At 45.1% G+C, this 24,027-nt stretch overlaps 1 protein-coding gene across 1 annotated transcript; it reads right to left on the bottom strand.

Annotated features, from left to right (window-relative positions):
• Nucleotides 1–1,100: 1,100 nt before the first annotated feature.
• LOC112264222 (exostosin-2-like) lies at nt 1,101–23,560 on the bottom strand. Its single transcript, XM_042330983.1, has 15 exons — nt 23,375–23,560; nt 22,443–22,779; nt 22,077–22,300; nt 20,667–20,756; nt 19,480–19,596; nt 19,107–19,302; nt 18,232–18,371; nt 17,985–18,078; nt 13,162–13,293; nt 9,301–9,490; nt 6,473–6,658; nt 5,736–5,860; nt 5,301–5,429; nt 3,850–3,932; nt 1,101–3,677 (listed from the first exon to the last, which is right to left on the bottom strand). Exons 2-15 carry the CDS (start codon nt 22,770–22,772, stop codon nt 3,539–3,541), a joined length of 2,175 nt encoding a protein of 724 aa, XP_042186917.1. The 5' UTR covers nt 22,773–22,779; nt 23,375–23,560; the 3' UTR covers nt 1,101–3,538.
• Nucleotides 23,561–24,027: the final 467 nt, after the last annotated feature.

The raw sequence follows: 24,027 nt of genomic DNA, 5'->3' as shown, positions 1-24,027 counted from the left end.
TGTGTGACAGAACAGACAGAGCCGCCAGTGGCCCTGTGCTTCAGGTTGGCCTATAGCTGTCTCTGACTAGGGCTTGTAGGGTTTACAGTGCTGGGTTGGGTGCTTCTCAGAGCTCAAACACACATGAAGCTCAGGTCGACACAGAGTAGATTTGTTTACCTTTTTCGACATGTTTTTGAAAACGTTTTAAGTTCTTTATTTATAGACATGTTCTGTTATCTGCAGTTCTCTATGGATTGAGAAGGACAAAACCGAAAGCTCAGTGTTAAAGACTGCAGAAACATAGAAGCCCATATGAAGCCTTCTTGGATGAATCACAGGTTAATATGTAAATATTCTCTTTCTCATCTACCCTAATCGAGGCACAGCTTGCCTTAGGGCCTTAACTGATCAGATATGCAGAATTTAAGTAGTTGCGAAACAGCTTGTATATCAGCTCATCCTATTGTAGCCTGCAGGGGTCCCAGTCTGTCCCTCGGTGATGATGTCACCTTTCACACCACCCCTATCATTTCTAATACTACTGAAGCAGGGCAATAAAAATAAGTAAATACTTATAATATAAAACTGTGTGTTGTGTGTGCATGTAAAAAAAATATTTTAATGTAAATTGGACTGATTTACAGTAATTTACAAAGACCCTTGAAATGTTACTAATTTGATGTAAAGTTTTGCGTTATCTTTGTGAGATACTTGAGGGTTGGTTTTTGAGTGATCCTTCTGAAGGGGTTGGGTGTTCTTGGTTTTTGAGTGATCCTTCTGAAGGGGGTGGGTGTTCTTGGTTTTTGAGTGATCGTTTCTGAAGGGGGTGGGTGTTCTTGGTTTTTGAGTGATCCTTCTGAAGGGGTGGGTGTTCTTGGTTTGTTGAGTTTCCAAGTATTTTGAAAGGTTTTTGTGGCTTTAAGCTATATTGTACGGCTTTTTAATTAATGATGGTATACTTTTACTTGTGTTCATGTTCTCATATATTTTGTGTGAGTTACTATAGTACAGTAAGTTATTGCACTTACATAATATTTTAGAAAATTGTTTTACAAGCATTGAGAGCAAAACTGTTGTTCATCACATACTTATTTAAGAAACACACACACACAACTGCATCAACTACAATTTTGTTTAATGGATAACTGAAGTGCAGCTTCAATTGTCACGAGTAATTTCATATAGTTCCCGCCAATTATTTAAAGGTCCAATGCAGTCCAAAACGTGATTTTCCTGCTTTTATATATTCCACACTATGAGGTTGTAATAATACTGTGAAATGGTGAAAATCATAATGGACTTTTAGTGTAAGAGCTGTTTGAAAAGATTGCATGAAATGCCAGCCTGTTGTGGTGGGATGGAGTTTTGGTCTGCCTGGTGTCAACACCAGAGTTACAACCTGCTCTGCCAATAACAGCTGGTGTTCAGTTCTCCCCTCCCCACTCAGACCACTCCCAGACAGTCGAGCAAAATTCTTGCTTGAGAAATTGCTCTTTGCTAAGAAGTTATTTTTGCTTCTTTTTGACCATTTTAATTGAAATCACAGTAAGGTACTTTACTGTTACCCTGAAATAATTCTATATTGCGATTAGAAAGGCTGCATTAGACCTTTAAACAAACAATAAAACACATTTAGTCAAAGAGGTCAGCGCTCAATATTTGACAATCTTTCTATGCTGTTGTGTGGTGGGAATGATGCTACTGCAGAAGGATTGCTACTCTCACGGAAACGTCCTACATTTAAAGACTGGGATGTTTTTAGGATGGCAAGACTCTCAGAGGATTCATTAAGAGTAGCAGTTTTCACAATGTCCTGCAGCAATGGGCAACACACGTAATAACATGTGTGGAGATTTTTGGGATTCTGGTGTTGTTCTGTTTTTACTGATGTCTATATAATTAGGATGGAGGGGTGGGAGGGCCTTCAATAAAAATCTAGTGTAAAAAAAGACACGTCCATCTTCTTGCATTTACATATCATCTACCTCATATGTACCATGATTGCATCAGTTGCAGTGACAGCCTAAAATCCCTCAGTATTTCAGACACGAGGGATGAAATGAGATCGCACAACCTCCAAGAATGTCACGCAGTCGACAAAAATACTAACAGCGTTCCTTTGAACTGCTGACATTGTACAGGGTGGATTAGGGAGCGTATATTAACAGGTGACAGGCGAGGCTGAACAGTGGTGCTGCACACGGCCTGGCTGTCACAACAGCCCTGGTCAGACATGGGCTTTCACCAAATCAAAATGACAGAGAGCGTGACTGACACAGAGGCTTGCTACTGGTGACTGTGCATGAGAAAACCACTCCAATAAACATGCATACAACATCGTCATCCACATCTAGAACACTTCCGATTACATTTTTTTCAAGCACTTTGACCAACTTCCTCTGTTCTCCAGTAGCTGAATTTCCTCTTCACTTCAGTTCGCTCCTCAATTCATTCACCTTGGTTGGAGTCCGGCAGCGCCGTTGTTCCTTTCTTTAATCCCAGGCCAATGAAAAACGTCTTTATTTAGCGTGTATTTCTTCACTAAGTCATATTTATATATATATTTTGGGACACATTTATCACAAACAATAATCCTTACACAAGTAAAAAAACAAAAACAAAGGCAATATTGACATCTTAAAAAGGGTGTGCTGACAAACTTGAAAGGCTTAGGACATTCCTTTAGAGAGATGAGCAAGCCTACACAAACTAACAGAAAGCTAAAACAAAAAGAGACATCAAAATTGGGGAGTTGTACAACCTGGTGCCTACATCTCCATGGAGCAGACAGTCCAATGTCACCGCATCAATTACAGTGTCTTCCCTACTATACCAGACTAGATGTTACTGCAATAGTTCATTATGCAGCACAACACTTTATAAAAGGTCATTCAAGTGTCCAGATACTGGTCATTCTTTTGAAAAGTGTTAGCAGTAGAACAATTGGCAGTAAATATATAGTGTACATATTTTTTTTGCGATATATCCTCTATGCAGAGAAAGCTGACCATACACCTCTGCAGTGCTCACACTAAACAAATAAAAATAGCTCATGCCATGAAATGACCTTAGACGAGAAGCGCCCTCTAACACTACCGTGTCTCATTATTTATAATTTACAAAAAATTCATCAGTTCGAGATAAATGACATGTGCTTGGCAGACAGCAGTCCTGACTCACCATGCTACATTAAAATGTAGCACCGGTGTGATTTATATACACTGACCACAGATCAGCCAAAGAGCCCACGGGGCCTCTGGTTTGAATACAGCAGCAGTGGACATACACAGACTTGTCATCTCTCAGTCGCACAGTGGATTCTGTCCAGCCAACCAATGAGCACACACACCTCATCTCTCACCACTTCCAATTCAAACCAGTATTTAGGGAAGGAAACCATACAGGCTCCCAACCCCACACCACCCTACAGAGAACAACAACAACCTTCCAGATAGTTCTATTTGGACAGAGATAAACTCTTCTATCTCTCCCCTGAACTAGAAGATGCGGGGTATGTATGGGTGTCTGGGGGTTGCTGGGCCACAGCCCTGTCCGGTCAAAGACTGCCGATGTTGGGGAAACTCTTGAGCTTCTCTGGGAAGTCGTCCTTGTAGAGGACTGGGTCTGCACGGTGTTCCACTACCTTCAGGGGCATGGTGCCGAACACCGACGCAAACTTGTTGATGCACTCCGATCTGGGGAAATGTACAGAAGTTACCGGCGTTAACATTGAGGCAATCAACCACAGGATTTTTTTTTTAAATAAAGATATTTTATGTCCACTACTACCTCTACGAATATTGATTTGGCATATACACACCATTTCTAGAGTTGCTAGGCGATGAGCATGCTCAGGGCAGGACGTACCTCTCTACCATGTGTGTCTGGTCCAGGGACAGACCGTCAATGGCTGTGCACTCAGGACACTTGAACTTCTTCCTTGGGGTCACCTAAATGGAACCAGGACATTGAGCTTTACAAATCTACCATTGCTACACAACTAAGAAACATACAGTACAGAATCTACTGTGTGGTGAGATCAAATACCTGTGCTGATGAGACAAGTCTAATACCGTCACAGTACTGCTTAAAGGGATACTTCGGGATTTGGGCAATGAAGCCCTTTATCTATTTCTCCAGATGAACCCGTGTATACCGATTTTATGTCTCTGCATGCAGTTTGAAGGATGTTGCTAACTAGCTTTAGCGCAATTGCTAGCATGCTAGTAAATACCATAGAATTACAATCATTGTGCTAATGCTAGTTAGCATTGGCTTGCAAAACTACCTCCAACTTCCTTCATACCAGAGACAGAGACATAAAAATGGTATCCATTAGTTCATCTGACTCAGGGGAAGTAGATTAAGGACTTCATTGCCCAAATCCTGAAATATCCCTTTAAGTTTCAGTTCTCTAGAATGTGATAAACCCATTAGATGAAGTCATGCTAGTTGTGACAGCAGGTCCAGCAGTGGTTGTTGCAGCAGAGTGTGATTGAGGGCTGTTGCGCTGAGGGAGGATGTTGTGCTGCTGTATACCTGAGTGGTCATTAAAAGGCCACGGCATGCTGCTTGCATACCGAGGAGAAACAGCTGTATGCTCATTAAAGGGGTGATGTATGGCCTTCCTCCGTCTTACCCACCCCACCAATCTGTCTTACTCCAGACTGGAGATCAGTGCTGAGGAGGACGTGTGGGGAGGGGTGGGGGGCTAGCCTACTGCAGGCACAGAGGGAGGGAGTAGGCATTGCATTGACGGTGGGGTGAGTGAGCCCTGGTGAGCTTAGGAAAACATAGTCGGAGGAGTGGCAGTCAGTGACACACAGATAAGAGAGTTTAAGGTTGGGCTTTAGGGGCGGCCTTTGCACCTGGACACGGTCACTGCGTGGTGGAGGTATCAGGGGGCAAAGAGGGGTGAGAACTGATCAGAGACAGAGCCTCTGGCAGGACAGGACTGGAAGAAACAAATATTTCTGCATTCTGGGACCTTTCCACCTCTGTGGAATTGGAGTTATGGCCTTCAGCTTCCTGATATGTGGTGCATGTTGTAGTACTGCTCCTAATGAGATATTAACATACCTCCGTCCCAAATGCCACCCCATTGACTAGGAAATTCACTCATTTGGACCAGGGCCCATAGGGCTCTGGTCAAAAGTAGTGCACCATTATAGGGAATAGAATGCAATTTGGGATGCAAGCCATGGCTCTGGTGAACATACAACATTGAATTTGACCCCCTAAGGACCTAATGTCAGCATAATGGGTTGGGTAGGACTGTTGTGTTGGGTGGTGGGACAACGTTGTGCACTGTTCTGTACCTTTATGGGGGCTTTACCAGTGATGTTGGCCACCAGGAAGTTGATGGCGATATCCTCACAGTTCATATGAGCATCCACCCAGTTCTTGATGTCTCCTGGCATCTTGTAAGTGTACAGGTAGTTAAAGTACTGGAAAGGAAAGAAGCCAGTGTTACTCAACATCAAAATCAGCAAGCAGTGGAAACTACAAGCAGATAAATACTGAAATACATTTGTCATCCTACTCACTGGTGACATGATAAATGAGTCTAACCTCTGAAAAGAGAGATGTGTTTTCTCAGAAGTATTACCTTTGAATCAAAAGGAAAGCTTTTGGTTGACAGTGAGACAGATAACCTAACCTCACCTATGACTCTTCCATCCTAACCCTGCCCCCTCCCCATACTGGGCCTGGCAGGGGGACAGAGGGAGGAGGGGCTTCTGTCTGAGGCTAACCTTGTGGTAGAAGGCTGCTCCAGTCAGAACCATGGACACCTCGTTGGTCCACTCGGACTCGTACTTCCACTTCCCCATCTCGTGGTCCCACAGGTGGAGCCGACCCGGGTACCCCACCAACCGGTCTGGGAACACAAATTACAGGTTTTCCAATTTGGGGAAAGTTCGAAGTTAATGGAATTAGGCAACACTAAAAACATTCCAAGTAGCCTCCTTTCACCTTCAAGGTAGTGCTAGAAGACTGCCATCACGGAGATACTTTGAGCCCCAAAGTTCACTTTAAAGAGATGAAAGCTCCAGGCCCTCTCTGTGATGGGCAGAGAAGTGTGTGGAGACTGGATACCGGAGCCCAGCAGCCTGTCCCGCTATTGGACCCAGCGAGAGGCAGTAGAGCCAGACAGCCTTCCTTCGCCACAGCAGCCTGCCTCTCATTTCATGTCATTATCCTCAAATTGTCCTCAATTGTCTCAATAGGTCCTAAATGCCTTCAGGTGAGTGCCAAGCTGGGCTGTAGGCATGGACAGCATCAGCTCTGGCCTGTCACCATCTGTCACACATCAAACATATCTCCAGCACCCGGCAGCCGCCTCACATATAGCCTTACTGGAGGCTGACTTAAGCTCCCTGGATGAGTTTAAACTCTGGGGTCAGCTCTAAGTGGCCTGTGTTTACCTGCCAGTATGAATGCACTAAGCCCAAGGTCAAACATTTGGGGTGACATCTCCCAGGCGTGATACAGGGTATCCTCTCTCTCACCTCGTAGCCAAACTGTAGTTCATCAGACGTCAGCATGATGATGTCATCGTCGATGGCCAGCACGGCCTCAGTCTCGATCTCGTCGTAGGGGAAGAAGCGGTTGCTGAGCTTGTTCTCTTTGGTGCGCACCACCTTGAGAGGCGCTGCAATCTTCGGCCATAAAGAATCTAACCGAGGGACAGAGACCAAGAGAATATGAGTGATAAGACTACATTATACAGACAGGTCAGAGAATCTAACCGAGGGACAAAGACCAAGGGAATATGAGTGATAAGACTACAATACAGACAGGTCAGAGAATCTAACCGAGGGACAGAGACCACGGGCATATGAGTGATAAGACTACAATAAAGACAGGTCAGAGAATCTAACCGAGGGACAGAGACCACGGGCATATGAGTGATAAGACTACAATACAGACAGGTCAGAGAATCTAACCGAGGGACAGAGACCAAGGGAATATGAGTGGTAAGACTACAATACAGACAGGTCATAGAAAATCCATTCTATCAATGCAATGGAGGCCTTGGCAAACGGGTCTGTTAGCATTGTGTGCTACTTGAGAAGCTGCAAGACATTAAGCAAACTGTGAAAACTACGTCCACACATTCCAAATCTGACAGTATATATTGCATCACCCACCTACACCTAAGACATCAAACCAGACTCCTAGTTTTCTAGGTCAAACTAACATCTAGACTTCAGTTGGAGAGGAGTGGAGTTGGGTTGCCATCAAGGCAGACGTTTCAAAATGGCAATCCGAGTGGAAAAGTACGCTAGCAGTAAAACTACAATCACTGACTCGAATCGCAACGCCAACTTGAATCATGTGCAAGCCTGCCCACACCAAGATTCCTCTCAAGGCAGAGCAACAAAGTTAGCTTTTTTTTTTAAAGTAGTGTTTAGTGAGCTTGGGAAGTGTCCATGGCACGGAGCAGTCAGACAGATGGCACAGAATGAGTCACCCCATTAAGGCTCTAACTGGGGCCTGACAAGCAGGCAGCGCTCCCACCGACGACCTCTGAACGTCTCCACACTAAACTGTCAACGGGAGAACTGCTGTGATATATTCAAGGGCTTTCTTCTCTCTCTCGCTTTCCCCCTCTCTTTTCCAGAGATGAGCTGGGAGATGAGTGCAGTGCAGGGAGAAATCTCCAAAACAAAGGTTATTAGCTTAGCTCTGATTTAGCCTGGCATTTTCTTTTGCTATTGGTTTGAACACACAAACTGAAACATCTTCTGGCTGCTGGAAGCCCATCTACTTTGCTTCTCATTTTCGGACTTTCTCCTGGGCTAACCAGGAGATCCTCTCCACTACAGAAAAACAAAATCCTGCTGCAATCCCCATCTCTCCTGTAGTTACCTCTGTCTCCATGCTCTGCAGCTCCATAACGGTCTTTGACCAAAGTGAAAAACAGGTTTCTTCAGGTCATAATGCTAAGATTGTATGAGTGAACAAATAAACGATGAAGTTAATCATCACAACCAAACACAGTACAATCTCTGTGCATGTCAAAAGCACAATCAGGCCTTGTGAGGATGAGGAGGAAATCCGTCCTCATCCCAAGCAGAGACCCAGAGTTGACCCATGAACGGCCCCTTGTTAATTCTAATGGGTCACAAAGCTCTGGCCAGGCTCCACTGACGCCTCTAATCAAAGGCAACATTGGGCCATTAGAGTGAGCTTCAAAGTGGCCCGCTGCTTCATTACATTACACAACTCTATGCAGAGGATAGATTTAATTCCCTGCCGTTCCCTGAGCTGTCAGTGTTAAGGGGCGCCATAAACAGCCGCATACCTAAATCGCCTTGTTAAGAGGAATCATTAGAGCGAAAGCCACAATAAATAATGACTAATATCAGCTTACTCTGAAACATCTCTAATGGGCTCTAAATGAGGGATGTGGCAGGAGGACAGACAGGCAGCACTAGCAGAACACTGCACACTGTTTGATGAAGTGGAGTGTCTGTAGTGGACAGTATATCAACATGAATGAAAGGCCTCTACGTCGTCTGGCTTGCCAGTACCGAGGAGACCTGTTGACATCGGAAGGTTAGAATGAGGTGGCTGCTGCAGCACCGAGTGGGGTGGGTAGGAGGATGTTTTTCTGTCTGACCGGCAGCAACATGCCACGGAGCTGCTCCAGTTTCCTGATTCTCAACACGAAGAAAAGCCAGAGAGCGGTTTGGCTCCAGCCTCGAGCATGTCATGCTTTTCAGGGTCTAAACTTATAGAGAGACGGGTCTTGGCTGCTGAAGCTGTTATCACTCATCTGGTACACATCAAGAGCTCTATTTTGTGTATTAAACCATGGCATGGTGAAATAACCACTTCTTCTCACATCAAGTTGGCAGTTAACATGGAGTGTTCAGCCACTTTCCCATTCCTTGTGTGTATCGATCTGCCAACTTCAGTCGATCTCTAAACAGAGATAACATTTTTTGGGATTCTATGATAGCTATGAAGTAAGGCAATCTGACAGAACACTAATATCCCATCTTTGAATATCCAACATAGCATCATTGTTGTCACTGAAAAGGTTAACTCATGAAAACTCCTATTGCTGGTGTGCTTGTTTAAGGGTAATATTTGAATCAATAATGGGTTTAATGAACAATATGGGAAAGGGAGGGTTAGAATCAGACGTGTATTCATGAGGAACCAAACAGAAGAACATCTACCAAAATGGAGAGGGACTACCTGAACCTGTCCAATAAGAAACTTATTTTAGTTTCAGGCGCTCAAAAAAATGTATTTTGCAAAACGTTACGCTACGGTGTATGCTAATGAATACAGCCTCGGGCTCACCTTCAGGGGGACTCTTGTTCTGGTTGTTCCACACCACTAGTAGCTTGGCTAGGCTGGGAACCTTGGAGATCTCAGTGATGACCCGGAAGAGGCTCTCGATACGGTCGTAGGTCAGCACCACAGCAGTGAACCCTGGGGACCTCGGTGGGATGAGAGGCAGGAACAGAGGGCTGTTCACACTTGACCACTTCTACAGAGGACAAGAGACCAAAAAGGTTAGTCACTCTCTCCTACAATGCAGACGTATGCCTTCATCTGTCTGCCATCCTGGCCTGTGACATGTTTTCCATCGTGATTTAAGCTGACATTCCATTGCTTGATTCAGCAGTGAAGTCACCTGCAGTGATTGCCATACAATGGCTTTACTAGGGAACAAAAATAATCTATTAATTCATTTGAAAGATTAATAGACTCACAACCGGGAATGCCAAGCACCCAGCGTGAAGTAGTCTGGAATGCCAAGCACACTAAGAAACGAGTGGTAGCGGAGCTGTTTCAGGAGCACAGCTTAGAGAGTGTGTAATACAGAGACAAAGAGCTCCACCCTCATCTCAGGTACATGTGTAAGTTGAGTCCACACACTATGACTTGGCAGTCTTGGCCTCTCCTGCTGTTTCTACACTGCTGCTTTGGGATATTATAAGTGACGTTTTGTCATGAAGCACTGGTGAGCTCCATGCAGCAGAGGTCCAGATGAGTTTTAGTGGGGAGAGAGAAAGGGGGGAGGCAGGGGAGAGAGAGAGAGAGAGGGGAGGCAGGGGGATGCAGCGACGGTGTCGGCGACTGTCTACTGCCAGTGTGGGACTTGGCTCCTCTTCCTGGCCCAGTCTTAAAATGGCCCGTTAACTCTGGAAGATGCAGACCCTAGCCTAGATCAAGTGACGCTGTAAAAGAAAATACTGGCAGTGCAGAGAGAGCCTATGATGCAGTGATACACACAAGGAGACATAAAATATATATATATAAATATATATATACACACACACACACACACACACAATGGGACAATGAGACACTCAATCCAGACCTCTGAACTAACATATAGACAACAACTGACATTTTGAGTAATGCGATTATACAAGAGTAACAATATGTCAACATGTGACACAGGACTCACTGCAGCAGCTTAAAGTGCTCTACAATGCAGGTTCTCTCATCTACAGGGTCAACTTCAATGCTACCATTCTCTGCTAGCAGGAGCATTATGTTGACTGGATGATGTGGTTTTAACCCTTAATTAACTGTCAAACACTACAACAGAAGCATTTTCAAATAAAGGAGGTTGCAGCTGACTTAATCAACTGTATAAAAGGCCCCCAAAGCCTCCAGACCTCCACTAGAGACATGTGCTAACCTCATAGGGAGGGATTGGAGATTTGAAATAAAAGTGTGGGCTTCTTGAAGTGCTTCTCTGTTCTGCTGCAGACAGGTGACCACAGACAGACTGGTGTTTCTGTGGCTCTTCCAACGGCGTCCACCATGTCTGTCACCATAAACATGGTCACCTCATATACCCTACATCAGTCAGTACTCACCAATAAAAAATTAAAAAACTCAACTTTACTAGCAAACGGAAACTTCTCTGGGGTGGTGTGACACTGACATACAAGCAGAGGGGGAAATAATTAAACTAACATGGTGACACATTAGTGGTGAGATGAAGAGAAGAGGAAAAGGACAACTTAAGTCATTTGTCAGATGACATAAACAAGATGAAAGAAAGACAGCCACTTCTCCAATGTTAATGAGCCCAGTTAAATTTAGTTCACTGCTTACAATGATCAATTTACACAAAAACGGGATGATGCAGCCATTTGGGTGATTTAGGCTACACATTATTGTGGTGGTGTTAGGAAAAGTAGATTGACGCAAATCGTTGTAAACATAGAGAACAAGATGGCATTTGAGTGTTTGACAAACAGTGTTTTCTCCACAATAACAAATGATTTTCCATGGCAATGTGGAAGTAGCAGCAGCTCCAGTGATGACTGGAGGCAGGTCCATCTAGCCAGCAGGGGGCCTTTGATTTGTGTGGTTTGTGATGATTGCCTACCAGGGATTAATGGAGAAGTAGAGATCGTGCAGGCGTCACATCTTCAAGAGTCCTGATATGAGCACATTCACAGTGCAGGCTTTGTCTGCGCTCTACCAGTGAAGGAATCGTCTGGCCAGGTTTCTTAGCGACTTAGCCTAAATTCAAACGTTAGATGTCCCCTAATGGTCAAGGTCAAGCTTAAGAAATAATCAGTTGCCATTTGCCATGAATACACATTACTATGAAAGGTGTAATTAATTGGAGCGACACCACCCTTTTTAGCAAACCATGGTGCATTGTTTAGTGTGCACCCAATTGCGAATAGTGTGTTCACACCATTCCAAACTAAGGGAGAAAACACACCAGAGTTCAGAAGAAAACACTCCAAACCAATCTGATATGAAAGCCCCCTAAGGTACAAAGTCTCCTAACCTTCAGCCACCTTTCAGAGGCTGAACAGGTGACTACCATGGATTACCCGTTTGGTATCTTACATCTATGCCCACGGCCGAACAAAAAGCATCCCGTCTGTCCCTCGCTAGCCTGAAAACCCTTCTAAAGGCACTGCTACTAGCAGAGAGCCTGTGAAATGTGCTTTCAATTATGACTCCGAACGAAGGATACAGAACAGCAGAGAAAAAACAACTGCTTGATTTATTTAGTGTCCTGTTCCAATTCTGCTCGACGTGTTTCCACTGAATACGTAGAGATAAGCACTTCTCCAGCATTAGAACAGTAACAGGTCTGTGGCCCTGCACAATTAACCTCTTGTGAGCAGGGCGTGAGACAGCACACCTAAATGATGACGATTGGTTGGGAAAAAAGGCAGACAGGAGTTTCTGACAGAGAGAGGTGGGTAATGTCAAGTGTAACTGTTGATTAACCAGCTACCCACTCCGAAAAAAAAGGCAATACTAGCTGTGATTGAGCAGTTGGCTAGAGTAGAAAGTAATTAGTCTTGAAGAGCTTTGAATTACTCCGAGAAGCCAAGTGTTGTAAACATACCTTCAGTCAGAGTCAGCTGACTTGTTCAGACCAACATAACCCGACTGGCTCACATATCACAAACCATTGGTAGGACTGGGTAGGGCTGTCCAATAAGAGGAGGAACATGGGCCCCCCCCTTGACAGACAGACGGAGGGCGGAGCTGCATGTGATGTCTTGGGGGACTACAGCAGATCAGGCTGGGCTGATTAACAGCCCCTGAGAGGTGATAGCTGAGCCAAGCTGTCTGCATCCCCACAACCACAGAGAGGTTACACACACACACACACACACACACACTCCTTAAACAGTGTTCTCTCACACATACACAATGACTCAAACACTAAGGCATGTATTTTTCACCGCACTGGAGGCATCCTCCCAGTGCAGAACTGCTGACACAAACACACTGGCTGTTTCAGCAGTACTGGGTGTTTACCAAGCAGCCAAAGACCACTAGACTACATGTGTGGAGAAAGGGACCTATAAAGAGGAAGCTGGCCTGCCACCCAGCCGATACACTGGGAAAGACTTACCTGGGAAAACTGTCTCATATCTGTCACTGAGGGAGTCAGTCACTGTGTTTTTCTGTTTTGAGAGGCCAGCACAGTAGTGTCAGGTCACACATCAATACCAGACACTGCAGACTGCACCCCATAAATATGACTCGTATGTCTAAGAAGATTCAGTGGTTAACCACAGTAAAAAACAATAACATTATTAGTGGTGTAGGCTAGAGGGGCATAGATTATAGCAGGCTCCAATGGAAGACTGAGGTATCCAATCATGTTAAACACATCTTTCCACTCTTTAAAGACCTAGCAACTAGAGGATTACTCACCACCACAGGGGGGTTGTTCCACTGTTCGTAGGTGCGGGCAGCATAGGGGTAGATGCGGTCATTGATGATCTGAAGCGTTGTCATGCCGATGGCCTTCATGGAGCTGAAGTAAGCGTCCCAGAACCAGCAGGCCTGAGGAGAACAGAGTTGTTTTGGAGTAAAAACATATGGTCTGGGCCCTGGACAAACAGACAAGCTGTCATGAACGTGAACACACATTCAGAAGGCATCCCAGTGACTGGAGAACAGGAAGGACTGCTCTAGATGGTTAGAATCTCTAACATCATCTGTCCTACAGCAGGCCAAGACCTTCTACAGCTCACCTGACTTTCAAAGCACAGGGCAGCCAAATATCAACCTGGCCTGTGGTTCCAACCTCTTTCTGCTACTGTATTTTACTCTTCCAGTAGTACCCCCTCATGTGCATTTTTACCAGTAGACCAATGGTCTCATGAGTCTTCTCAAGTACCCCCAGTGGTCCTAGTAAACCTGGGTGGGAACCCCTGCTTAAGGCCCATTGGGACTATAATACATGTTTGATCCAAGATGTATGCAAACTATGTACACATCTACTTTTAGTTTTGCATCAAAAATCTATTTTTAGTCACTTCATTACCAGTCCATGGTAACAACGAGGAGCATTACAGTGCCCGAGGGGAAGGTGTAGCCTAGCAGTCAATCATATTTCAATGCAGATGTTACTAGTACAACATCCCCAGGTAGCACCCCAGCTTCCCTGGTGCTCCCCTCCCACTGATCCATTAGGAGACATCAAGGGACAGCTATGGAGGGAGAGGAGCCCATAAGAGTTAATGATCATTAAAACAGAACTGTCTCCTGCCAGGAGGCGCCATGTCAGTGTGACCTGACTCCACCTCAGCAGGTCCTAGGTGACCCTGAGTGCAGCACTGTTTAACAAGCACATGTCAGAGGTCCATACTGGATCCCTCAACTCCAACTGACATTTGACTGGTTAGCCAGAGCACACCCTGGAAACTATTCACACAGCCAGAAACTCAAGATATTAATAGCATATTTGTTGGGTGAGAATAAGACCCCCAGCTGAAGAATATCTCCTCTGTTTTGGATTAGGAGCAGAGGAGGATCAAGCAACAAATAGACAACAGCAACAACGGTGCACAAAAGGAAACCTGCAATGCAGCAAACACAGTGATGGCATTGGCTGCTACAGCTTAGCCAATGAGCCAACCGTTTTGCTAGAGCTGTGGTAGTCTTGGCCTGGCTACAGGGCTCTGTCCTTCCATAGCAGTGGTGCAGCTTGGCCTGGCTACAGGGCTCTGTCCTTCCATAGCAGTGGTGCAGCTTGGCCTGGCTACAGGGCTCTGTCCTTCCATAGCAGTGGTGCAGCTTGGCCTGGCTACAGGGCTCTGTCCTTCCATAGCAGTGGTGCAGCTTGGCCTGGCTACAGGGCTCTGTCCTTCCATAGCAGTGGAGCAGCTTGGCCTGGTGTTTTTGTTGTCGTATAGTCCAGAGAGCTCTCAGCAGCACATGAGAAGGGACCAGCCCCCACTCCACACCCCCACCCGTAGTCCCCTTTAACACTGGAGAAATACAAAAACAGCGTTTATTTTTATGGAGGGGGTGAGGAGTATTCAAAAAGACTTTCTAATCTCAGGGGGACCCAACGGCCCATAAATCAGCCAGTGATGAAAGTTTCCTTTCCGGCCGGGAGGCAAAAAGCAAACTGTCCTTCCATAGCAGTGGCCAGCTTGGCCCCTCCCAGCGCCTGCCTTTTTATGAGGGAAGAAGAGACGGAGACACAGCAGAGAAAAAGGGCAGAGGTCTGTTTCACTGCAGCACTGGGCCCTTCCTCTAACATACAGCGCTGGGCATAAGAGACTGGGCATAAGAGACTGGGCATAAGAGACTGGGCATAAGAGGCTGGGCATAAGAGGCTGGGCATAAGAGACTGGGCATAAGAGACTGGGCATAAGAGACTGGGCATAAGAGACTGGGCATAAGAGGCTGGGCATAAGAGACTGGGCATAAGAGACTGGGCATAAGAGGCTGGGCATAAGAGGCTGGGCATAAGAGACTGGGCATAAGAGACTGGGCATAAGTGACTGGGCATAAGAGACTGGTTTATTTTTAAGAGGCTGGGCATCAAAGAGGCTGGGCATAAGAGACTGGGCATAAGAGACAGGGCATAAAGAGACTGGGCATAAGAGACTGGGCATAAGAGGCTGGGCATAAGAGACTGGGCATAAGAGGCTGGGCATAAGAGACTGGGCATAAGAGACTGGGCATAAGAGACTGGGCATAAGAGACAGGGCATAAGAGACTGGGCATAAGAGACTGGGCAAAGAGACTGGGCATAAGAGACTGGGCAAAGAGGCTGGGCATAAGAGACTGGGCATAAGAGGCTGGGCATAAGAGGCTGGGCATAAGAGGCTGGGCATAAGGAGACTGAACTCTCTTTGAGGTGTGCTTGAACTTGGACCATAAACAACATCCATCAATTCAAAACTGATTTGGCTAATCTATGCTACTGCAACTAAAATAAATGTAACTACTTGCACCTCTTAATAAGATATAAATATTGTAAAAGTAAAATTGTCATGGTGAACAATTACTTAGCACAAACTTGCTTAGGAGGACATTGTAGTATTACCACAATGACAGACAACTGATCATCAAAAGTGGTTCCTTTGGGACTGAGAAATCATAATAGCCAGACTTTCACGACCAGGGTCAAGGGAATGACCCAGTCCACCATCTCTTTCTCTAGCTATACTCTGCTGTCCGTCAACTCCTTTTAGACAGGGAGGGTTCAGACAGGATTACATTGGGCTTGGTACTATAGCTGCAGCCCTGTGATTGACAAGTACTAATTTCAGCTGTACCTTTCTAACAAAGCATGTATTCTATTCCTAGGGTCTGATACAAACAAGGCTCAGAGGAAAGCCTCAGGTGACCACCACTAACATTCAGCAGCTGTTAAGCACTTAGGTCCCAAATTGTGAGCTATGTGGATGCTACCACATCAAATGTTGAAATCCTTTTTTTCTCCTGAAATGATGCTGCTGGCTACTGATGGATTAGGAGTTTTACATTTGACCTTAGTTGTGAGGCCCTGTATAAGTGAGACAGAATGTCTCCTCAATTATCCAATTATCATTCAATTTAGGACTTAGTAAATCATACAGATAGTCAATCAAAGCTGACAGTGTCATCATGAGTAAGGCTGTGTTATTCAGATCTTTTTCCCACTAATTGGGCTTTTGACCAATCACATCAGATCTTTTTCACAGCTGATGTGATTGGTCAAAAGACCAATTAGTGGAAAAAAGATCAGCAGTGTGTATCTTAGGCATACTAGCCATATGGTCAGAGACCTTTTAATCCCATAAAGAACTGAAGATGACAGTGTGGAATTCAGAACCACTGAGGAAGGAAAGGCAGTTAGGCTCTCTGTTGTACAGTGAGTATATACACTTCACTTCAGCTCTTCAATAAGATCAATCAGAAAAAAAATATATGTTCCAACAGCTCTTATAAAAATTTAAGGGAAGAAAAAATACATAATTTTGCACACGTCCAAGTGAGTTAGAGTTGACAATGTGTTGTCTATACTATTGACAATGTCAAGTCTTTATGGGGGACCAACTCAGTGATTCCCAGTGTCCTCTCCTCTCCAGCCAGTGAATGTGAGTGAGGAGTCTCTCCAGATGTGTACAGGTGTGGACTGATTTGGAATGGGCTCTACAGCACCCCATAAATCCTGGATAAGATGGGCCTTTGTGCTCCGGCTCCACCCCACCCTTACACGTCCTGAGCCCGGCTCCAACACCCTCCTCCCATCAGTCCTGCAGGGGCCACAGGCACGCGCATGGCAGTGACATACCTACGCCTTACGTTCCCCTGGCTTAAGATGTATTCACTACTCAACTCAGACCAATATGATTTGGTTGTGTTCCTCTGATCTCCAGTGAATTGATACAATGTTTATTATCAGTATTTTTTTTTACTCCAAACAAACCACAATCCTTATCAGTCCTCATCTCTACTGAGAACCTTTTCCTGACAGGAAGACAACTGATTACACATCTCATAACTAAATTCCAAGCCCTAGACACAGACAGACTGACAGAGAAACACTAAGAGCAGTGGATAAGCATTTCAGATCCCCACAGCTACAGAGACAGGAGGGGGAGCCTCAAGGGAAGACATGTTCAAGGCTTGGCAAATGAAACAACTCCAACAGGGTTTCTGAGCTGTGGGGCTGATATGTCTGTTTGGCCAGTCTAATTGGTAAATGGACTAGCGTTGATACAAGGGAATGAGAAACAGCTTGGACGTGCAGAGCTCTCTGAGGGCTTTCACTTCTGTTTATTGAGGCTCAGTTGGACCAGTGAAAGGAGGGGATTTGTCATTGATTTGGCTCGACTGAAACTAACACTGAAGAACCTTTATAAAGAGCTTTTTAATCAAGATTGGGAACATGACGAGACAATCCAAACAGACAACAGGACAGAAACGCTCGTCCTAAGGGCCCATTACAACATGTCTCTCACCCTTCAGTCTGCCTGTGTTATGGCTTCCATTGGGCTGACAGCGAGGCACGCGTCTCCCAGGTTGGAATGGGAGCGTGAATGTCACAGCTCCTTTGACCCCGTCTTCACACTAACTTAACCTGAGAGGGCCGGAGGCACTTTCTCCTGAGGCGTATTCATCTGGAAATAGACCATTACTACAACTCTATAAAGACTGCATTTCCCTATATGTGCCTAGAAAAAATCCCCAGCAAAGGGATTCAGACTATTTGAATGTTCGCTGAAGAAAAGCTGTGATCTGACTGTCACCTGTCTTTGCATCTCCTCCACCTGCCTGTGAGGGATACTCTTCAAGATGGTGTACATCTCTGGGAGCTTCTCCTCTGGAATGACCACGGATGCCCTGTACAACACACACACACGTCAGTCAGTATCAATGGCAAACACAGCCACTGGTATTAAACTAGATCAGAAATCACAATACGAGCTCAGAAAATCTAAAGCAGAGATATGTGTTGAAGTTGGAGTGAGATCACGAGCAGTGTCTTTAGCGTACCTCTTCCAGTCGAGGACCTCAGAGAAGGGCAGGATGTATGAGTCTGCTAGGATGATGGGGACACAGCCAGCCTGCAGCACATCACTGAGGGTGGCCTGTCCCAGCCGAGCCCCGCGCAGCACCACACAGAACGACGACTCCTGGGGAACACAGATTACCACGAGGTATTACACAATCATAGCCATATCAACTGTACATAGTTTAATGACATAGCCGTCGCCAAACTAAGAAAGCTTAGACGGGTCAAAAACAGACTAACACAATATTAGTGAGCAGCTTGTGTTTGGTCAGAGTCTGATAAAATGACTGCTTGAACTGTCGATGTTGCCTCCCATATGGAAGAGTTTAGGGTGGGGAGGGCAATGTCATGGTGGACCAATTACAGACGTTAAAAGTATACAAGCAGGCAACGTAAAATATTATTCTAAAATACAGGCATCACTTATAGCGAACCTTTCCAATGTCAGAGGTGGAGAAGGGGGAGGGGGGTGCTTTCACTGAGATTCTGCCACCACACCCCTCTAGGCCCTCTCCTTGGTGGGACGTACCCCAGATGTGCGGCTACGCTGCACCCATACCAGATGATAAGCACACTTCCTGTCTAGACAGGCCAGAGACGGGCTGGAGATGCACTCTGAGCAGACAGACACACTGACTGACTGCCACAGGCATTGTTGTAGTTTCCCCAGGTATACTCTGCATAAAGTTACCCACATAGATAGACTGCTAACTCTTAGAGATGACCTACACAGATGCATTTAAGTCAGATCTACATGGCCATTATCAATGTTAAATATCAATTTCCCCCTAAGCTGTGTCTACAAGTGTGTGTACATGTTAGTCTAAATGGTAGCAGGTCTCTGTGTGCGTCTCACCTGGAGGATCTGGGGGTAGTCGAACACCTGGCCCTTGTAGCAGCGTTTCCTCGCTGAGGCGACTCCCTGAGAGAGGTTGCTGCACTTGTCCAGGAGGAGCAGAGCCTCCCCATTCTCCTCCTTCAGCCTCTCCAGCTCTGCCCGGTACTCACGGTGGATGGCTGTCTGAGACGACAGAATGAAGTAGCGCCGGGGCCTGCAGCGGGACAGGGACACCATTAGAAACAATGTAAATCTCTGTGGTCGATGGTGACTTTACTTCCCAAATGTTCCCACTGTCACATGAAGTGAGGATGCCTGTTGTCTTGCTTGAAGGAAGCGATAAGAGTCCTAATCTAGGTGCGGAAGTGTGGGCGGTGGTGTTGCTGCTCACCCAGGCTGTCTCTCGGGCAGCTCCACGTCTGCAGACAGAGGGCTGTACACAGGGATGCTGACGTCATAACCCTGCCTGTAGGTCCACGTGGAGAAGCCTCCCCCTGCAAGCAGAGCCCTAAAACACACACAAAACAAACACACATATCCTATGTTACACCACTGTCACATAGGCTTACATAGTTAAGTCGGAGAGAAGAGACAGCTATACAGAACTTTACAGCAAGACAAGACATGACAGATGTGCAGATGCCCTGGCTGTTTCTTGTCATATCTGCTGAACAACGCTATTGAGTAACATGAAGATTAAGAAGTATTCACCTGGACAAAAAGAGGCTGCCTAAACCTCATCCTTTTGGAGATGTGTATATGTAATAGTTACATGAGAACTGACGAACAATCTTTATGGCGTCCTACCTGTGGATACAAGGACAACCTCACGCACACACACTGGCCTATATATACACACACAGCTGGTTCTGATGAGGCCCCACGCCAAATGGAGCACAGCTGGATGAGCCCAGGAAATTCCCTACAGCTCCAGATAAGTGTTCATCGTCTCAGGGCTTTCGGTTCATAAAACCCACCTTTTCCACCCAAAAGGAGCGAGCGGCCAAGAGCAAGGCTGGGAAACATGGCCTCTCTCTGTGGCAGTAAATACCAGGAGATGAGGCATGTCTGCCCGCTCAAGGCCGCTAGAGGTTCTGTCATCTCTGGACTACTTTTAAGTAGTACTTTCATCTTAGCTGAATATTTTTCAAGCCCCCTTGAAATTATAGGCAAGTACTGTAGTTGTGTTGGAGATAAGATGGAACTGAATCTGGATTAGCTAGTCAAGTCAAACTACAAAATATGGAGCGAAAAAACTAATTTAATAAAAACTATGAGTCAATTTAACAAAAATAAAAAATGTATAAAACTATTCTCTGAACATAACATCTGACTAAGGACACGGAAAGAAAACTGAAAGCTAAGTTAATACCATGCTTCCCTCTAGTGGTGGTCTTGGTAGAACAATATATGCCTGGCAGTAACTCTGCTAACAAACACTGATTATTCACGCTGGAGTAAATATTAGCTGGAAGTCAAGGTTGGTTGATGAACAAAAAAAACAATAATGTGAGTTTATCTAACTATGTTCATTGTAATTGACTTTCATTTTTCCTGTGCTGGGTTTATTAAGGTTACCTGTCTCTTGGCACATCAAGGGCTGTGTTGTAGTCTGGAGGTCCTCCAGGTAACATGTTGAACAGAAGGTGGTTCATCCCTTTGTCCCACCTGGAAACAAACATCTTTAGGGGTCAAAAACCGACAAATGTGTGCACTTAGATATCTGAAATGGGCTGATAGATCAATGTGGTAGATGAGAGCGGGGGAAGGATGAATGACAGTGTGGTGTCAGGAAAATAACCTCACACTCAACGTCAACAAAACTAAGGAGATGATTGTGGACTTAAGGAAACAGCAGAGGGAACACCCCCCTATCCACATCGATGGAACAGTAGTGGAGAGGGTAGCAAGTTTTAAGTTCCTCGGCATACACATCACAGACAAACTGAATTGGTCCACTCACACAGACAGCATCGTGAAGAAGGCGTAGCAGCGCCTCTTCAACCTCAGGAGGCTGAAGAAATTCGGCATGTCACCAAAAGCACTCACAAACTTCTACAGATGCACAATCGAGAGCATCCTGGCGGGCTGTATCACCGCCTGGTACGGCAACTGCTCCGCCCTCAACCGTAAGGCTCTCCAGAGGGTAGTGAGGTCTGCACAACGCATCACCGGGGGCAAACTACCTGCCCTCCAGGACACCTACACCACCCGATGTTACAGGAAGGCCATAAAGATCATCAAGGACATCAACCACCCGAGCCACTGCCTGTTCACCCTGCTATCATCCAGAAGGCGAGGTCAGTACAGGTGCATCAAAGCTGGGACCGAGAGACTGAAAAACAGCTTCTATCTCAAGGCCATCAGACTGTTAAACAGCCACCACTAACATTGAGTGGCTGCTGCCAACACACTGACACTGACTCAACTCCAGCCAATTTAATAATGGGAATTGATGGGAAATTATGTAAATATATCACTAGCCACTTTAAACAATGCTACCTTATATAATGTTACCCTACATTATTCATCTCATATGCATACGTAGATACTGTACTCTATATCGTCGACTGTATCCTTATGTAATACATGTATCACTAGCCACTTTAACTATGCCACTTTGTTTACATACTCATCTCATATGTATATACTGTACTCGATACCATCTACTGTATCTTGCCTATGCTGCTCTGTACCATCACTCATTCATATATCCTTATGTACATATTCTTTATCCCCTTACACTGTGTATAAGACAGTAGTTTTGGAATTGTTAGTTAGATTACTTGTTGGTTATTACTGCATTGTCGGAACTAGAAGCACAAGCATTTCGCTACACTCGCATTAACATCTGCTAACCATGTGTATGTGACAAATAAAATTTGATTTGACAGAGGGTAAAGAAGGATAAATACATATGAAGAGAACTCCCAGCTTCGGGGTGGAGGAGATAACAGTGCAACCAGAGCAGTGTGCAGGAAAGGTTACCTGGGGAGCATGGCCAGAGCCTGGGCAGTCTCCCGGATGCGTAGAGAGTTCTGATTGAGCACATCAATAGAGGGCACGAATAGGCATGCCCTGGTGACGTCATCAGTGTAGAACTCACTGTCAGAGATGGTACTGAGCAGGTCATTGTACTCTCGGGACAGGCCTGTGCTGCTGATTGGCACTCCTCCCTCATCCACAAAACGCTGCAGAGGATAGATGTACACCTGCCAGACAGACAGTCATTTATGATGGTCCACTTTAGCTGCTGTTGGTTCAAAAGACAAGGTTCAGAGACTAACAATAGCAGATGAAACTAACTTCACGTATCTGTAATTTGTGACATGTGATGATGGAAACTAGGCTCACCTTGATTCTATTCTTAGGGTTGTAGCCACATCGATACACATCAAAACAAGTGTGCATTCTGCAGCTAAGGTCCCCTCTCTCAGGAATAGGGTTGGAGACAGGCAGTTGGATGAGAGGTGCATCGTGCATGCTGCGTCGGTCCAGGCTCCAGTCTGCCGTTGATTCGATGGAGTGTGGCCAGAACTGGAACATCCCTGTGGCGATGAGTCCCAGCAGCACCACAGAGAACAGGGTGATGTAGTAGATGCGGTGCTTGGTTTTCATCCGTGGAATCAGAGCCGGGCCCCGTAAACTGTACTTTCCAGACGAGCACATGCTGAGCCTGACCATTCGACCACTTTGAGAGAGACAGAGAAATAAATATATGTCTCCTGGTCCGTTGACACACTGCCAGGGTATGTATCAACAGTCTAAAATGGCTTCCTCTCCTAGAGGAAATGAAGCCATTTTGGACTACTGTTACAGCAAGAAATAAACAAGTTACTGTAACGTTACTTGGCCTTGCCTAAAAGAGCCAATCAGGTCTCTTTATAAAAAACTACGTAACAACTTTAACCCAGTGACCGCTTACAACACTAGCTGTCAATCAAAGGCATTCTGTGAGGTAAAACTAGCTAACGATAACAGGCTAAACTGAACAACTATCTAATATAACTTAAATACACTGGCAGCAAACTCAATTTAGCTAGCAGACTGGTTGACGAGTTAGCTATATTGACGATCAATGAAAACTTAATAGATTCGCGAAAACCAACTAGTTTAGTCGGCGTTTATTATAAATACCAACTATATATAGTGTATGTAGCTAGCTAACATCACACTTCTCATGATAAACTGAAATCTTGAAAAGTAAAAACAAGTGGCCAGCTAGTTTCAAGCTTAGCTAGCTAGCATGTTTATGCAGCAGACTTCGATTTGATCAGTAAACTTACATTCACGCTTGACCGGTGCGAAGTCGATCACAAACTGTTAATTCATACCCTCTTCTTAGCTAAGCGGCAAAGCCATAATGTATAGTTTTTATACATTTAACGTTAGGTAGATAACATCAATACAGTTTAATTAGCTATCGTGTGAATAATTTGATTTCCGGAAGTGGAACTCTTCTTCGCCTGTCAGAAACCCGTGGGCGACTCTGCATGCACTGGCTATAGTCCCACCTACTAAGGCGGAGTATCATCACACCCACCCAGTAGCATATAGATTTCTTTCACAAGAGACATTGTTTTTCTCCACTTAATTATACTGTCTCTTTAACTTAATTTGTGAATGGATAGCGATAACCTGGCATGAAATAGCTATATACTGGGTCCATTGGTCTACAATTAACAAAATATGACTTTACATGTGAATATTTACTTGAATGTGCAATCAACAGAAGCATAATGTCAGACCTCCAGATAGGGCCGAGATCATTTCAAACTAAAGCCAGCTGACATTTGGGCTGTTATGTAGGTTGCTACCAATGTTCTCACTATTCTCCCACCGCACAACCACCATTATGGTAGGCCTATCTAGCTAAAAAAAAAAATGCAGCTTGTTGAGAGGTTAGCAAATAGAAATTACATTTAAAAAAAAGTTCCAA

The sequence above is a fragment of the Oncorhynchus tshawytscha genome, linkage group LG12 (assembly GCF_018296145.1).
Source record: "Oncorhynchus tshawytscha isolate Ot180627B linkage group LG12, Otsh_v2.0, whole genome shotgun sequence".
Lineage (NCBI taxonomy): Eukaryota > Metazoa > Chordata > Actinopteri > Salmoniformes > Salmonidae > Oncorhynchus > Oncorhynchus tshawytscha.
Note: the sequence above shows the minus strand (reverse complement) of the source record. Positions and strands in the feature narration are given on the sequence as shown.

Excerpts from the sequence above, each read along its gene's own strand:
- LOC112264222 (XM_042330983.1), bottom strand. The coding sequence starts at position 22,772 with ATGGTCAGGCTCAGCATGTGCTCGTCTGGAAAGTACAGTTTACGGGGC. Across the intron at positions 19,303-19,479 it reads CTGCCCGAGAGACAGCCTGG|GCCCCGGCGCTACTTCATTC; the intron begins GTGAGCAGCAAC and ends GTCCCGCTGCAG. Across the intron at positions 3,933-5,300 it reads CTGGTAAAGCCCCCATAAAG|GTGACCCCAAGGAAGAAGTT; the intron begins GTACAGAACAGT and ends GGTTCCATTTAG.